Genomic DNA, 14847 nt, shown 5'->3' with positions numbered 1-14847 from the left:
GGAGATTGTCTTGACCAGGACCACACCCCTAAATGCACTGAAGCAACTGCCATGTGATTGGTTGATTAGATAATTGTGGGTTGTCTACAAACCGGAAGGTTGGTGGTTCAATCCCCGGTTCCACCTGACCAAGTGTCGAGGTGTCCATGAGCAAGACACCTAACCTCAGCTGTGTGTGTGTGTGTGTGTGTGTGTGTGTGTGTGTGTGTGTGTGTGTGTGTTTGTGTGAGACACCTAACCCCAGCTGCTCCTGACGAGCTGGATGGCGCCTTGCATGGCTGCCGTCGCTGTCGGTGTATGAATGAGTGAGTGAATGGGTGAATGTGAGGCAAATGTAAAGCGCTTTGGTGGCCATTGGGTCTGTGAAAGCGCTATATAAATGCAGCCCATTTACCAATAATCCTTTAGGTGAGTGTATAGTAAAGTGTAATTTATTCCTGTGATCAAAGCTGAATTTCCAGCATCATTACTCCAGTCTTCAGTGTCACATGATTCTTCAGAAATCACTCTAATATGAGGATCTGTGTGATCATAACTGATAGAGAGCTCGTACTGTCGGAGCGCAGCTGGGCGATGGCGTCGGCGCAGCTCCTCATGAAGATCTGAGCATCCTGATCAATCTGGTCCCTCTCGCTGTCTGTCATCCGAGACACATCTGAACACAACACACTGCACACACACACACACGCACACACGCACGGACACACGCTGCATATAGTATACACATATATTCTTTATAGATGTGTGTAACAGTTTTTGATGTGTCTCTGAACAGGTTTTGCTGATGAGAGATTTCTGACCTGCCGGCGTTCACATAATCCTTCCTGTGTTGCAGAAGAAACTCCTTCAGCTTCGAGATGTTGGAAATCTGCAGAAGAAACAGCAGAACATCAGATATCTCACACACACACACACACACACACACACTCACTGTGTTTGTAAAGCGCTGCATCAATATTAATCCAAGAGAAACGACAGCACAAGCTCAGTGTAACACACACACACACACACACACACTGACAGACGGAGTAAAGACTTGTTTTGCTAACGTTGCTGAATATTTTCTGCCCCTTTAATAACAGTAATTATGTAATTGCTGCAGTTGTAGAATTTGACCTGAACAGAATCACTTAATAGCGACACACACACACACACAGTTCTCAGGTGAAACACACTCATGACATCAGCTAATCCTGGCGGCTGGAACAACAGCATCGTGTGGGTCCGAGGTCAGAGGTCGACTGCTGTTCACACACTCGCTTTAATGAAGCTTTGAGAAATCAAACGTTCCCAGCAGAAGCTTTGAGTGTGTGTGTGTGTGATTCTTCTGAACTTCTGACAGCAAGAACCAGACAGAGACAAAACACACACACACACTATGTCAGTGAGTCAGTGAATCATATCTGTGAGTCTGTGAATCATATCTGTGAGTCAGTGAATCATATTGGTGAATCATATCTGTGAATCGGTGAATCATATCTTTGAGTCAGTGAATCATATCTGTGAGTTAGTGAATCATATCTGTGAGTCAGTGAATCATATCTGTGAGTCTGTGAATCATATCTGTGAGTCTGTGAATCATATCTGTGTGTCAGTGAATCATATCTGTGTGTCAGTGAATCATATATGTGTGTCAGTGAATCATATCTGTGAGTCAGTGAATCATATCTGTGTGTCAGTGAATCATTTATGTGAGTCAGTGAATCATATCTATGAGTCAGTGAATCATATCTGTGAGTCAGTGAATGAGTCAGTCTGCAGTTCCTCTCCTCACCAGCAGAGAGCAGCAGTGACCCGCCGTTATCCGTGTGTGTGTGTGTGTGTGTGTGTGTGTGTGTGTGTGTGTGTTCGCAGTGGGCCTGGAGGCCTTGCAGGAGGGCAGAGGGATCAATTGCTCTGGTAATTTAAGAGCCTAAAGAGCAAGTAATACCTAAACAATGAGGCCAGCGCGAGTGTGTTTGTGTGTGTGTGTGTGTGTGTGTGTGTGTGTGTGTGTGTGTGTGTGTTGGGGGCTAAAGGAGACAGTCTGCCTGGCTGCATTTAATCTCATCATCAGAGACCCTCCGTTTACCTCACAGGCTCACACACACACACACACACACACACAGGTGCAGTCGCGCGCCGTTCTCTGCCGTCGCCATGGAGACCTGATAGGATCACAGGACAGGCTCCGGGTCAGTTTGGGGTTTCCACTCGAGGACTCGCTCCAATACTCTCCTCATGAGCGCGCTATGATCTGACTACTGCAACACACACACACACACACACACACAACCCCTAAACCTACGCATGCGTAATTGCGCGTCAAGGCGGAAAACAACGACGCGCAGAAGTATAAATGAAAACCAACGCGTAGTCTATAGCGTAGAGGTTCCGGCGTAGGTCCGACGCAGAAGTATAAATCAGCCTTAAACCTACCCATCACACACACACATGGGTCATATCACACACACACACACACACATGGGTCATATCACACACACACACACACACACACATGGGTCATATCACACACACACACACACACATGGGTCATATCTCACACACACACACACACACATGGGTCATATCACACACACACACACACACATGGGTCATATCACACACACACACACACACACATGGGTCATATCACACACACACACACACACATGGGTCATATCTCACACACACACACGGTTTCATTCGACACCACCGAAAAAAGCCCTTTTACAACGCGAGACACACACATGCGTTCAGTAGCGGAGATGGCGTGGGTGCGGCCGCCCCAGGGCCCCGAGCCAATCAGGGGCCCTCAAACGCCGCCGGACAGGACCGGCCCTCGCCAGCACTGACGCCGGGAACTTTTTCAGTAACGAGTAATTTAACGCGTTACCATTTCCAAACCAGTAATCAGATTAAAATCACTTATCCAAGTTACTGTGCGTTACTATTTCTGTCATTTTCTTTGGTAGACATGATGGCAGATATGCGATATGAAACCGAAATGTGAGTGAGAAGGCAGAATCGCGACACACTCCAACTCCCAGCGTTATCCTTCCCGTCCAGATCCAATGCTACCACGTCTTTAAATTACTATTAGTATTATTTAAAGTTTAGAAAACACGTAAACCTACACCACAAAACTAGTTGAGGATAATTTCCTTAAAATTGGGCAATTCCAGTGTTATGGACGAGACATCTGAGGTAAAAAACTGGAAATGTAAATTCTCAGAAAATGCATTTAATACCAATATATTGAAGCGTCTGTTTATCCTCCTTAATAAAGGAGTCCAGACATTAGAAAAATATCAGTCTAGTCTACACATGCGTTTTATATCTAATATGAGGGAAATACACATCCGTAACGGACGTGACACAAAAACACCTTTAACTTTTAGTGGCAAAAGTACAAAAAGTAATACACCCAGCGGATGAAGAAGGGCTGGCTCTCCACAGAACAAAATATTCATTTTGTCTTATTTTTCGTGTTTGCATTTATGAGGGAAAATCAATGTTACGGACAGTTCCCCGTGACGGACGCGAGCGCTCTGAGAGATGCTTTAAAACTTCCCCAGAGACATCAAACATAAAGTACAAAGCCATTCATTAAGGCCAATTTCGTTTTGTATTAATTGTATCTTAATTTTAATCAATGTTTCATCAACCAATTGTCTGGATTTAATCAATAAGAAGTAAATATAGCAGACTATATAATCAGGACGCGGAGGCGCCGGCGCGGTCACTGGAGCTCGTCTCATTCGGTGAGTGTGTGTGTGTGTGTGTGTGTGTCTCACCACTTCTCTAGCTCTACCGCTGAAGCTGTCTCTGTCTCTCTCCTTCGGTGTGTGTGTGTGTGTGTGTGTGTGTCTCACCACTTCTCTAGCTCTACCGCTGAAGCTGTCTCTGTCTCTCTCCTTCGGTGTGTGTGTGTGTGTGTGTGTGTGTGTGTGTCTCACCACTTCTCTAGCTCTACTGCTGAAGCTGTCTCTCTCCTTCTGTGTGTGTGTGTGTGTGTGTGTGTGTCTCACCACTTCTCTAGCTCTACCGCTGAAGCTGTCTCTCTCCTTCTGTGTGTGTGTGTGTGTGTGTGTGTGTGTGTGTGTGTGTGTGTGTGTGTGTGTGTCTCAACACTTCTCTAGCTCGACCGCTGAAGCTGTCTCTGTCTCTCTCCTTCGGTGTGTGTGTGTGTGTGTGTGTGTCTCTCACCACTTCTCTAGCTCTACCGCTGAAGCTGTCTCTCTCCTTCTGTGTGTGTGTGTGTGTGTGTGTGTGTGTCTCAACACTTCTCTAGCTCGACCGCTGAAGCTGTCTCTGTCTCTCTCCTTCGGTGTGTGTGTGTGTGTGTGTGTCTCTCACCACTTCTCTAGCTCTACCGCTGAAGCTGTCTCTGTCTCTCTCCTTCTGTGTGTGTGTGTGTGTGTGTGTGTGTCTCACCACTTCTCTAGCTCTACCGCTGAAGCTGTCTCTCTCCTTCTGTGTGTGTGTGTGTGTGTGTGTGTGTGTGTGTCTCACCACTTCTCTAGCTCTACCGCTGAAGCTGTCTCTGTCTCTCTCCTTCTGTGTGTGTGTGTGTGTGTGTGTGTGTGTGTGTGTGTGTGTGTGTCTCTCACCACTTCTCTAGCTCTACCGCTGAAGCTGTCTCTCTCCTTCGGTGTGTGTGTGTGTGTGTGTGTGTGTGTGTGTGTGTCTCACCACTTCTCTAGCTCTACCGCTGAAGCTGTCTCTGTCTCTCTCCTTCGGTGTGTGTGTGTGTGTGTGTGTGTGTCTCACCACTTCTCTAGCTCTACCGCTGAAGCTGTCTCTGTCTCTCCTTCGGTGTGTGTGTGTGTGTGTGTGTGTGTCTCTTACCACTTCTCTAGCTCTACCGCTGAAGCTGTCTCTCTCCTTCGGTGTGTGTGTGTGTGTGTGTGTGTGTGTGTGTGTGTGTGTCTCACCACTTCTCTAGCTCTACTGCTGAAGCTGTCTCTCTCCTTCGGTGTGTGTCTTTGCTTCTTTGTAATTTTTATCTTCACTAAATATCTTTATTTTAATTAGTCGCGTTCCTATTTTGAATATCTGCCGTCTTAAGGGTTGTAGTGTGTTTGTTATTGTAGCACTTAAGTATTGCTGTTCATAACAGCTAGTTTCGATTTGGGCCATTGTCGGGATATTTGCTTTCGCTGTGCTAATTGCAAGGACTACCACACTTGTCCTCACTCAGACGATTGATAGCATTATTTCTATGTAGTGTGCGCGCTGTCGTGGAAGCGTCAGCGGAAGCATTCAGCTCTCGTGTTCAGCCTCCTCATGTGAAGACCGACTCGGGTAAAGACCTGCGACTCTACCTGCGCGACTCCACCGAGCAAGGACACCTGCAAGGCACTTAAAGTATCTTCTACACCCTTCCCTTTCCTACCTTTATCTTATTTCCCATTATCATTATGTGCTTTCAACACATTCCTGTTGTCTCTCGACAACGCTCTCTCACCAAGCACAGAAGGCAGCGCAATACTGCTTATCTGCGCCCGTTTCTCTCATCCTCACACTCACCTCTCACTCTTTCTATGGGTCTATGGAATTGTCAATCAGCAGTCAATAAAGCTGACTTCATTCCAGCCTTTGCATCTCATTCTACTCTTAATATCTTGGGCTTGACTGAGACCTGGATCCGTCCAGAAGACTCAGCAACCCCTGCTGCTCTCTCTAACAACTTCTCTTTCTCTCACACACCTCGCCAGTCCGGGAGGGGTGGGGGCACTGGTCTTCTTATTTCTAACAATTGGAAATATTCAACTCTCTCTTCTCTATGCAATAACAACTCATTTGAATATCATGCTATTACACTTACAACTCCCATGAAGATCCATATTGTAGTTATTTATCGCCCCCCAGGTCAACTGGGAAGCTTTGTAGAGGAGCTGGATGTGTTGCTGTCCTCTTTCCCTCAGGATGGCATCCCACTTGTAGTCTTTGGCGATTTCAACATTCACCTAGCGAAGCCGTATGCAACAGACTTCATCTCTCTCCTAGCCTCTTTCGATCTCCAACGGCTCATCACCACAGGTACTCACAAGTCAGGCAACCAACTGGACCTGGTTTACACACGCAACTGTATCACAGACAACATTTTGGTGAAACCTCTCCAAGTTTCAGATCATTTCCTCATTACTTTCAATCTACAACTCACTACCCATGCTCCACCAACCTCCCCACCATTTACTTTCAGAAGAAACCTGCGCTCACTTTCTCCATCCCATCTTTCCTCTGCTGTGTCATCTTCTCTTCCCTCACCCTCACATTTCTCATCTCTGGATGTGAATACTGCAACGGATACTTTATGCTCCATCCTAACCTCTTCTTTAGACAATATCTGCCCTCTCTCCTCTAGGCCAGCACGCACCACTCCCTCTAACCCCTGGTTATCTGAGGTTCTTCGTGAACACCGGACCAAGCTCAGGGCAGCGGAGAGGAAATGGCGCAAATCAAAAGACACATCTGACCTCAGTAGGTATCAATCTCTGCTCTCTGCCTTCTCTGTTGACGTTCACGCCGCAAAATCTTCATATTTCCACAACAAGATCAACAGCGCCTCTAACACACGTTCACTGTTCAAGACATTCAACTCTCTCCTCTGTCCACCTCCACCACCACCCACCTCCTCTTTAACTGCTGATGATTTTGCTAACTTCTTCACTAACAAAACTACAACTATCAGCAGTCAGTTCTCAGCACAGGAACCCAGACTAACCTCTCCCACTACCAGAAACCTTCTCTCCTCCTTCACTCCACTAACCGAGGAAGAAGTATCTAAACTTCTCCTCTCCAGTCATCCTACCACCTGCCCTCTAGACCCCATCCCCTCACACCTTCTACAAGCCATCTCTCCCACACTTCTACCAGCTCTCACACACATTATCAACTCATCCCTCCACACTGGCATTTTCCCTACAGCATTTAAGCAGGCTCGGGTAACTCCTCTGCTTAAAAAATCAACATTAAACACATCACTTCTAGAGAACTACAGACCTGTCTCTCTCCTACCATTCATTGCGAAAACACTGGAACGAGTTGCTTTTAACCAAGTATCATCCTTCCTGTCTCTGAACAACCAGCTGGATGTCAACCAATCTGGCTTCAAGAAAGGACATTCAACTGAGACTGCATTGCTGTCGGTCACCGAAGCCCTGCGGGTCGCAAAAGCTGCTTCCAAATCATCAGTTCTCATTCTACTGGACCTGTCTGCTGCCTTCGACACTGTGAATCATCAGATCCTCTTGTCCGCCCTCTCATCACTGGGCATCACTGGAACCTCCCTCAACTGGTTTGAGTCCTATCTCACAGGTAGGTCCTTCAGGGTCACATGGACAGGTGAGGTATCCAAAGCACATCAACTGACCACAGGCGTTCCTCAGGGTTCAGTTCTTGGACCACTCCTCTTCTCCATTTACACCACATCACTGGGACCCATCATACAGGCACATGGTTTCTCTTACCATTGCTATGCTGATGACACACAGCTCCACCTCTCATTTCAACCAGATGATCCCACAGTAGCTGTACGGATCTCAAGCTGTCTGGCGGACATCTCGGCATGGATGAAGGAACATCACCTGCAGCTCAACCTGGCAAAGACTGAGCTTCTCATCCTCCCTGCCAATCCGTCTCTACAGCACGACCTCACTATCCAGGTAGATCCATCCTCAATCACCCCATCAAGGTCGGTCAGAAATCTTGGAGTAATCTTTGATGATCAGCTGACCTTCACAGACCACATTACACAGACAGCTCGATCATGCAGGTTTGCAATGCACAACATCAGGAAGATCAGGCCTTTCCTAACTGAGCATGCAACACAACTTCTCTTCCAGGCCCTGGTCATTTCTAGGCTTGATTACTGCAATGCTCTTCTGGCTGGACTTCCATCATGTGCAACTAAACCTCTACAAATGATCCAGAATGCTGCAGCTCGTCTGGTCTTCAACGAGCCCAAAAGGGCCCACGTCACTCCTCTGCTCATCTCTCTGCACTGGCTACCACTCGCTGCTCGCATCAAGTTCAAGGCTTTGACGCTTGCTTACAGATTGACCACAGGTTCAGCTCCCTCCTACTTCCACTCACTACTAGGGATCGACCGATATGGATTTTTTAGTGCCGATACCGATACCGATTTTTTTCCCATCAGCCTTAGCCGATGACCGATACGGGCTGCCGATTTTCTTGAGCCGATATTTGGAGCCGATACATTTTGCTCCCTCAATTTACATCATAAAAATTACAAGATGTTAACAAATGTTACAGGTCACAATTTAATAAAAGTAACATTTATTTAACGTAAAAAAATCAATATTTAACAAATAGTAAAAACATGTGAGGTAGAACAAGAACAAGTAGATAAACAATATTTAACAAATATTAAAAACATGAGGTAGAACAAAAAAAAGTTCACTGCTGAAAATAAATATTTAAGCATAAATAAAATAATTACACTATTGCACACAGTAGCAACCAGCATAATAAAGTGCACACTGTACTTCATTTTAAAAGTAACAAACTATTTACTGCCATGGTATAAATTTTTCTACATAAAATAAAATGAGCATGTCTAGTCTCTAATATCACTGCGATGGCGAGGGAGACACACACCACACGAGTCCAAACCTCAGCCAGGTGGTCGCTGAATAAATCTCCCACAAAAAGCACGGAACAACGTTGGTATTACTTAATCCTATGACCAGTGTTCGTAACAGCTACCGTACGCATACTAGGGCTGTCAAAATTGTTCAAATGGCGTTTGTATATTCCCTCTAAAAAACATATTTGAACATATCGTCGTGCATTTGGTCAATGACGCGCATTACGTCAATAACAGGACAAATTAATACAAAGAGACATAACTACTAGTATTAAGTAGCTTATTTGAGTTTAAACATATTTGACAACATATTACTACAAAAAAAACCGAGTAAATCAACTAATGGCCAAGACCGCAGAGCTCACTCTGGCTCGCCCGGACTCGCAGGCGCACTCTCTCTCTCTCTCGCACTCACCCTCACGCTCTCCGCGCATACCGGTTTAAATGAACAACAACAAACAAATGTTGAGTGCTGATCAAGAGTTTTGTGCAAGCAATTTAAGGTATATAGCAGGCTTCATTCAGTGATTGAAACAAATACATTAATTGAAGTTTCACAGTACATAGAACCGACACTGAGCGCTCCGAGCGAGCTGTGCTGTGGTAACGTTAGTCTGCTACCGCGGGCGTGTTTTTCCACATTCGAATATTAATTTTCACCTTCAAAATTCAGTTTTTTTAAACTATTCGAATATATATTCGTATTTAGAATATTCATTGACAGCCCTAATGCATACTGAACGGATAGCCTACAGCTATTTGCAGCTCCCTAAATACAATGGCAAGCAAGCAGTTTTATAGACGAGTCATTCGCGTTTTCCATTTGGACCCACAAACTTGCTTAGCTATATAGTTGCAACCACATAACAGTTATAGAGCAACGTGTTTCCATTTTCAAAGTGTTTGACAATATTTCAGCAGTCAAACAGTTAAAAGATGCTTTGAAAGTTTAAAAGTTACCGTTATCTTGAAGCGCAGGTTGCACTCTGCTAGTGGGGGAGGGGCAGTGCAGGGTCTGCACGTGAACTGCAGCGTCTCCAGCAGCACAGAGCTGCCTGTGGACGCCTGTCTATAAATAATGCCGGGAAAAAACTATTGGCGAACGCAGCAGCCGCGTATCGGCCGATTCCGATACACGTAAAAACCGCAAATATCGGCCCGATATATCGGCTGGCCGATATATCGGTCGATCACTACTCACTACTACAAGTCTACATCCCTACCAGAAGCCTACGATCGGTCAATGAGCGACGGCTCGTGGTGCCATCACAGCGGGGCACAAAATCACTCTCCAGATCATTCTCATTCACGGTTCCATGCTGGTGGAATGATCTCCCCACCCTCATCCGGAATGCAGAATCCCTGACAACATTCAAAAGACAACTGAAAACTCATCTCTTCCGGGAGCACTTAACATAACAAAAAAAAAAAAAAAAAAAAAAAAAAAAAAAATCCTTTCCTCTAAATCCTCGCTTGCCTGGCTTATGCTACTCCGAGCTATGGCTGAACTTTGTATTTTGAGCACTTCTTGCGTTGCTTTTGCCTCTTCACGATGACTCGCTTGGTTTAGTCCTCAGTTGTAAGTCGCTTTGGATAAAAGCGTCTGCTAAATGACTAAATGTAAATGTGTGTGTGTGTGTGTGTTTGTGCGTGTGTCTCACCACTTCTTTAGCTCTACCGCTGAAACTGTCTCTGTCTCTCTCCTTCTGTGTGTGTGTGTGTGTGTGTGTGTGTGTGTCTCACCACTTCTCTAGCTCTACCGCTGAAGCTGTCTCTGTCTCTCTCCTTCTGTGTGTGTGTGTGTGTGTGTGTGTGTGTGTGTGTGTCTGTGTGTGTGTGTGTGTGTGTGTGTCTCACCACTTCTTTAGCTCTACCGCTGAAGCTGTCTCTCTCCTTCTGTGTGTGTGTGTGTGTGTCTCACCACTTCTCTAGCTCTACTGCTGAAGCTGTCTCTGTCTCTCTCCTTCGGTGTGTGTGTGTGTGTGTGTGTGTGTGTCTCACCACTTCTCTAGCTCTACCGCTGAAGCTGTCTCTGTCCTTCGGTGTGTGTGTGTGTGTGTGTGTGTGTGTGTGTGTGTGTGTCTGTGTGTGTGTGTGTGTGTGTGTGTCTGTGTGTGTGTGTGTGTGTGTGTGTCTCACCACTTCTCTATCTCTACCGCTGAAGCTGTCTCTCTCCTTCTGTGTGTGTGTGTGTGTGTCTCACCACTTCTCTAGCTCTACTGCTGAAGCTGTCTCTGTCTCTCTCCTTCGGTGTGTGTGTGTGTGTGTGTGTGTGTGTCTCACCACTTCTCTAGCTCTACCGCTGAAGCTGTCTCTGTCCTTCGGTGTGTGTGTGTGTGTGTGTGTGTGTGTGTGTGTGTGTGTCTCACCACTTCTCTAGCTCTACTGCTGAAGCTGTCTCTGTCTCTCTCCTTCTGTGTGTGTGTGTGTGTGTGTGTGTGTGTCTCACCACTTCTCTAGCTCTACCGCTGAAGCTGTCTCTGTCCTTCGGTGTGTGTGTGTGTGTGTGTGTGTGTGTGTGTGTGTGTGTGTCTCACCACTTCTCTAGCTCTACTGCTGAACCTGTCTCTGTCTCTCTCCTTCTGTGTGTGTGTGTGTGTGTCTCACCACTTCTCTAGCTCTACTGCTGAACCTGTCTCTGTCTCTCTCCTTCTGTGTGTGTGTGTGTGTGTGTGTGTGTGTGTGTGTGTGTGTGTGTGTGTGTGTGTGTGTGTCTCACCACTTCTTTAGCTCTACCGCTGAAGCTGTCTCTGTCTCTCTCCTTCTGTGTGTGTGTGTGTGTGTCTCACCACTTCTCTAGCTCTACTGCTGAAGCTGTCTCTGTCTCTCTCCTTCGGTGTGTGTGTGTGTGTGTGTGTGTGTGTGTGTGTGTCTCACCACTTCTCTAGCTCTACCGCTGAAGCTGTCTCTCTCCTTCGGTGTGTGTGTGTGTGTGTGTGTGTGTGTGTCTCACCACTTCTCTATCTCTACCGCTGAAGCTGTCTCTGTCTCTCTCCTTCTGTGTGTGTGTGTGTGTGTGTGTGTGTGTGTGTGTGTGTGTCTCACCACTTCTCTAGCTCTACCGCTGAAGCTGTCTCTGTCCTTCGGTGTGTGTGTGTGTGTGTGTGTGTGTGTGTGTCTCACCACTTCTCTAGCTCTACTGCTGAACCTGTCTCTGTCTCTCTCCTTCGGTGTGTGTGTGTGTGTGTGTGTGTGTGTGTGTGTGTGTGTCTCACCACTTCTCTATCTCTACCGCTGAAGCTGTCTCTGTCTCTCTCCTTCTGTGTGTGTGTGTGTGTGTGTGTGTGTGTGTGTGTGTGTGTGTGTGTGTGTGTGTCTCACCACTTCTTTAGCTCTACCGCTGAAGCTGTCTCTGTCTCTCTCCTTCTGTGTGTGTGTGTGTGTGTCTCACCACTTCTCTAGCTCTACTGCTGAAGCTGTCTCTGTCTCTCTCCTTCGGTGTGTGTGTGTGTGTGTGTGTGTGTGTGTGTGTGTGTCTCACCACTTCTCTAGCTCTACCGCTGAAGCTGTCTCTCTCCTTCGGTGTGTGTGTGTGTGTGTGTGTGTGTGTGTGTGTGTGTCTCACCACTTCTCTATCTCTACCGCTGAAGCTGTCTCTGTCTCTCTCCTTCTGTGTGTGTGTGTGTGTGTGTGTGTGTGTGTGTGTGTGTCTCACCACTTCTCTAGCTCTACTGCTGAAGCTGTCTCTGTCCTTCGGTGTGTGTGTGTGTGTGTGTGTGTGTGTCTCACCACTTCTCTAGCTCTACTGCTGAACCTGTCTCTGTCTCTCTCCTTCGGTGTGTGTGTGTGTGTGTCTCACCACTTCTCTATCTCTACCGCTGAAGCTGTCTCTGTCTCTCTCCTTCTGTGTGTGTGTGTGTGTGTGTGTGTGTGTGTGTGTGTGTGTGTGTGTGTGTCTCACCACTTCTCTAGCTCTACCGCTGAAGCTGTCTCTGTCTCTCTCCTTCGGTGTGTGTGTGTGTGTGTGTGTGTGTGTGTCTCACCACTTCTCTAGCTCTACCGCTGAAGCTGTCTCTGTCTCTCTCCTTCTGTGTGTGTGTGTGTGTGTGTGTGTGTGTCTCACCACTTCTCTATCTCTACCGCTGAAGCTGTCTCTGTCTCTCTCCTTCTGTGTGTGTGTGTGTGTGTGTGTGTGTGTGTGTGTGTGTGTGTGTGTGTCTCACCACTTCTCTAGCTCTACCGCTGAAGCTGTCTCTGTCTCTCTCCTTCTGTGTGTGTGTGTGTGTGTGTGTGTGTGTCTCACCACTTCTCTATCTCTACCGCTGAAGCTGTCTCTGTCTCTCTCCTTCTGTGTGTGTGTGTGTGTGTGTGTGTGTGTGTGTGTGTGTGTGTGTGTGTCTCACCACTTCTCTAGCTCTACCGCTGAAGCTGTCTCTGTCTCTCTCCTTCGGTGTGTGTGTGTGTGTGTGTGTGTGTGTGTCTCACCACTTCTCTAGCTCTACCGCTGAAGCTGTCTCTGTCTCTCTCCTTCTGTGTGTGTGTGTGTGTGTCTCACCACTTCTCTAGCTCTACTGCTGAAGCTGTCTCTGTCTCTCTCCTTCGGTGTGTGTGTGTGTGTGTGTGTGTGTGTGTGTGTGTCTCACCACTTCTCTAGCTCTACCGCTGAAGCTGTCTCTGTCCTTCGGTGTGTGTGTGTGTGTGTGTGTGTGTGTGTGTGTGTCTCACCACTTCTCTAGCTCTACTGCTGAACCTGTCTCTGTCTCTCTCCTTCGGTGTGTGTGTGTGTGTGTGTGTGTGTGTGTGTGTCTCACCACTTCTCTATCTCTACCGCTGAAGCTGTCTCTCTCCTTCTGTGTGTGTGTGTGTGTGTCTCACCACTTCTCTAGCTCTACTGCTGAAGCTGTCTCTGTCTCTCTCCTTCGGTGTGTGTGTGTGTGTGTGTGTGTGTGTGTGTGTGTCTCACCACTTCTCTAGCTCTACCGCTGAAGCTGTCTCTGTCCTTCGGTGTGTGTGTGTGTGTGTGTGTGTGTGTGTGTGTGTCTCACCACTTCTCTAGCTCTACTGCTGAACCTGTCTCTGTCTCTCTCCTTCTGTGTGTGTGTGTGTGTGTGTGTGTGTGTGTGTGTGTGTGTGTGTGTGTGTGTCTCACCACTTCTCTAGCTCTACCGCTGAAGCTGTCTCTCTCCTTCGGTGTGTGTGTGTGTGTGTGTGTGTGTGTGTGTCTCTTACCACTTCTCTAGCTCTACTGCTGAAGCTGTCTCTGTCTCTCTCCTTCGGTGTGTGTGTGTGTGTGTGTGTGTCTCACCACTTCTCTAGCTCTACCGCTGAAGCTGTCTCTCTCCTTCTGTGTGTGTGTGTGTGTGTGTGTGTGTGTGTGTCTCACCACTTCTCTAGCTCTACTGCTGAAGCTGTCTCTGTCTCTCTCCTTCGGTGTGTGTGTGTGTGTGTGTGTCTCACCACTTCTCTAGCTCTACTGCTGAAGCTGTCTCTCTCCTTCGCGGTGTGTGTGTGTGTGTGTGTGTGTGTGTCTCACCACTTCTCTATCTCTACCGCTGAAGCTGTCTCTGTCTCTCTCCTTCTGTGTGTGTGTGTGTGTGTGTGTGTGTGTGTGTGTGTGTCTCACCACTTCTCTAGCTCTACTGCTGAAGCTGTCTCTCTCCTTCGGTGTGTGTGTGTGTGTGTGTGTGTGTGTGTGTGTGTGTGTGTGTGTGTGTGTCTCACCACTTCTCTAGCTCTACTGCTGAAGCTGTCTCTCTCCTTCGGTGTGTGTGTGTGTGTGTGTGTGTGTGTCTCACCACTTCTCTAGCTCTACCGCTGAAGCTGTCTCTCTCCTTCGGTGTGTGTGTGTGTGTGTGTGTGTGTGTGTGTGTGTGTCTCACCACTTCTCTAGCTCTACTGCTGAAGCTGTCTCTCTCCTTCGGTCTCGGTCTCGGTCTCTTCGCGCTGGTTTCGTCTCTGTTGTTCGACTCGATCAATCCAAGCGCTTTATTGCGCGTTTTCACTGTTTTCACGCTCGCTTTGAATAATAATGTTATATCGGCAGCCATGACTGACACGTCGCCGCGATGACGTCATCCACCAGCGACACGCGCACAGACCGGAAGCCGTCAGACTGAAAACAAGTGTTTTTTTTTGTGTGTTTTTTTTGGGGGGGGTTGTGTTTTTTTAATGAATAAATAATAAGATCAAATGAACTAAATACATTTGACTAAAATAAAGAACATTTTAATTAAAATTAAAATCAATAACTTCCTTTTAAACGAATAAATAATACATTAGATTAAAATAAACTGATTAAAATAAATAAATAAAAT

The 14847-nt window shown here is 46.9% G+C and overlaps 1 protein-coding gene across 6 annotated transcripts in view; it reads right to left on the bottom strand.

The window, feature by feature from the left end:
* Positions 1-14622, bottom strand: part of stx18 (syntaxin 18) — a 19608-nt gene extending 4986 nt beyond the window's left edge. Inside the window, exons 1-3 of one of the 6 annotated variants that reach the window (XM_056238820.1) lie at positions 14413-14622; positions 801-868; positions 554-669 (exon numbers count right to left, since the gene is read on the bottom strand). In XM_056238820.1, coding sequence (XP_056094795.1) covers positions 554-669; positions 801-868; positions 14413-14580 — 352 coding nt within the window. In that variant the 5' untranslated portion in view covers positions 14581-14622. Of the gene's footprint in view, positions 1-553; positions 670-800; positions 869-3776; positions 3803-3938; positions 3973-4010; positions 4045-4592; positions 4636-4916; positions 4954-14412 lie in introns of those variants that run through there. The other 5 variants (XM_056238822.1, XM_056238826.1, XM_056238825.1 and 2 more) reach the window with 5 other exon arrangements.
* Between the last annotated feature and the right edge of the window lie 225 nt (positions 14623-14847).

Source organism: Rhinichthys klamathensis, unplaced genomic scaffold (genome assembly GCF_029890125.1).
Source record: "Rhinichthys klamathensis goyatoka isolate OS25496 unplaced genomic scaffold, OSU_Roscu_1.1 h1tg000545l_1, whole genome shotgun sequence".
Taxonomy (NCBI): domain Eukaryota; kingdom Metazoa; phylum Chordata; class Actinopteri; order Cypriniformes; family Leuciscidae; genus Rhinichthys; species Rhinichthys klamathensis.
Note: the sequence above shows the minus strand (reverse complement) of the source record. Positions and strands in the feature narration are given on the sequence as shown.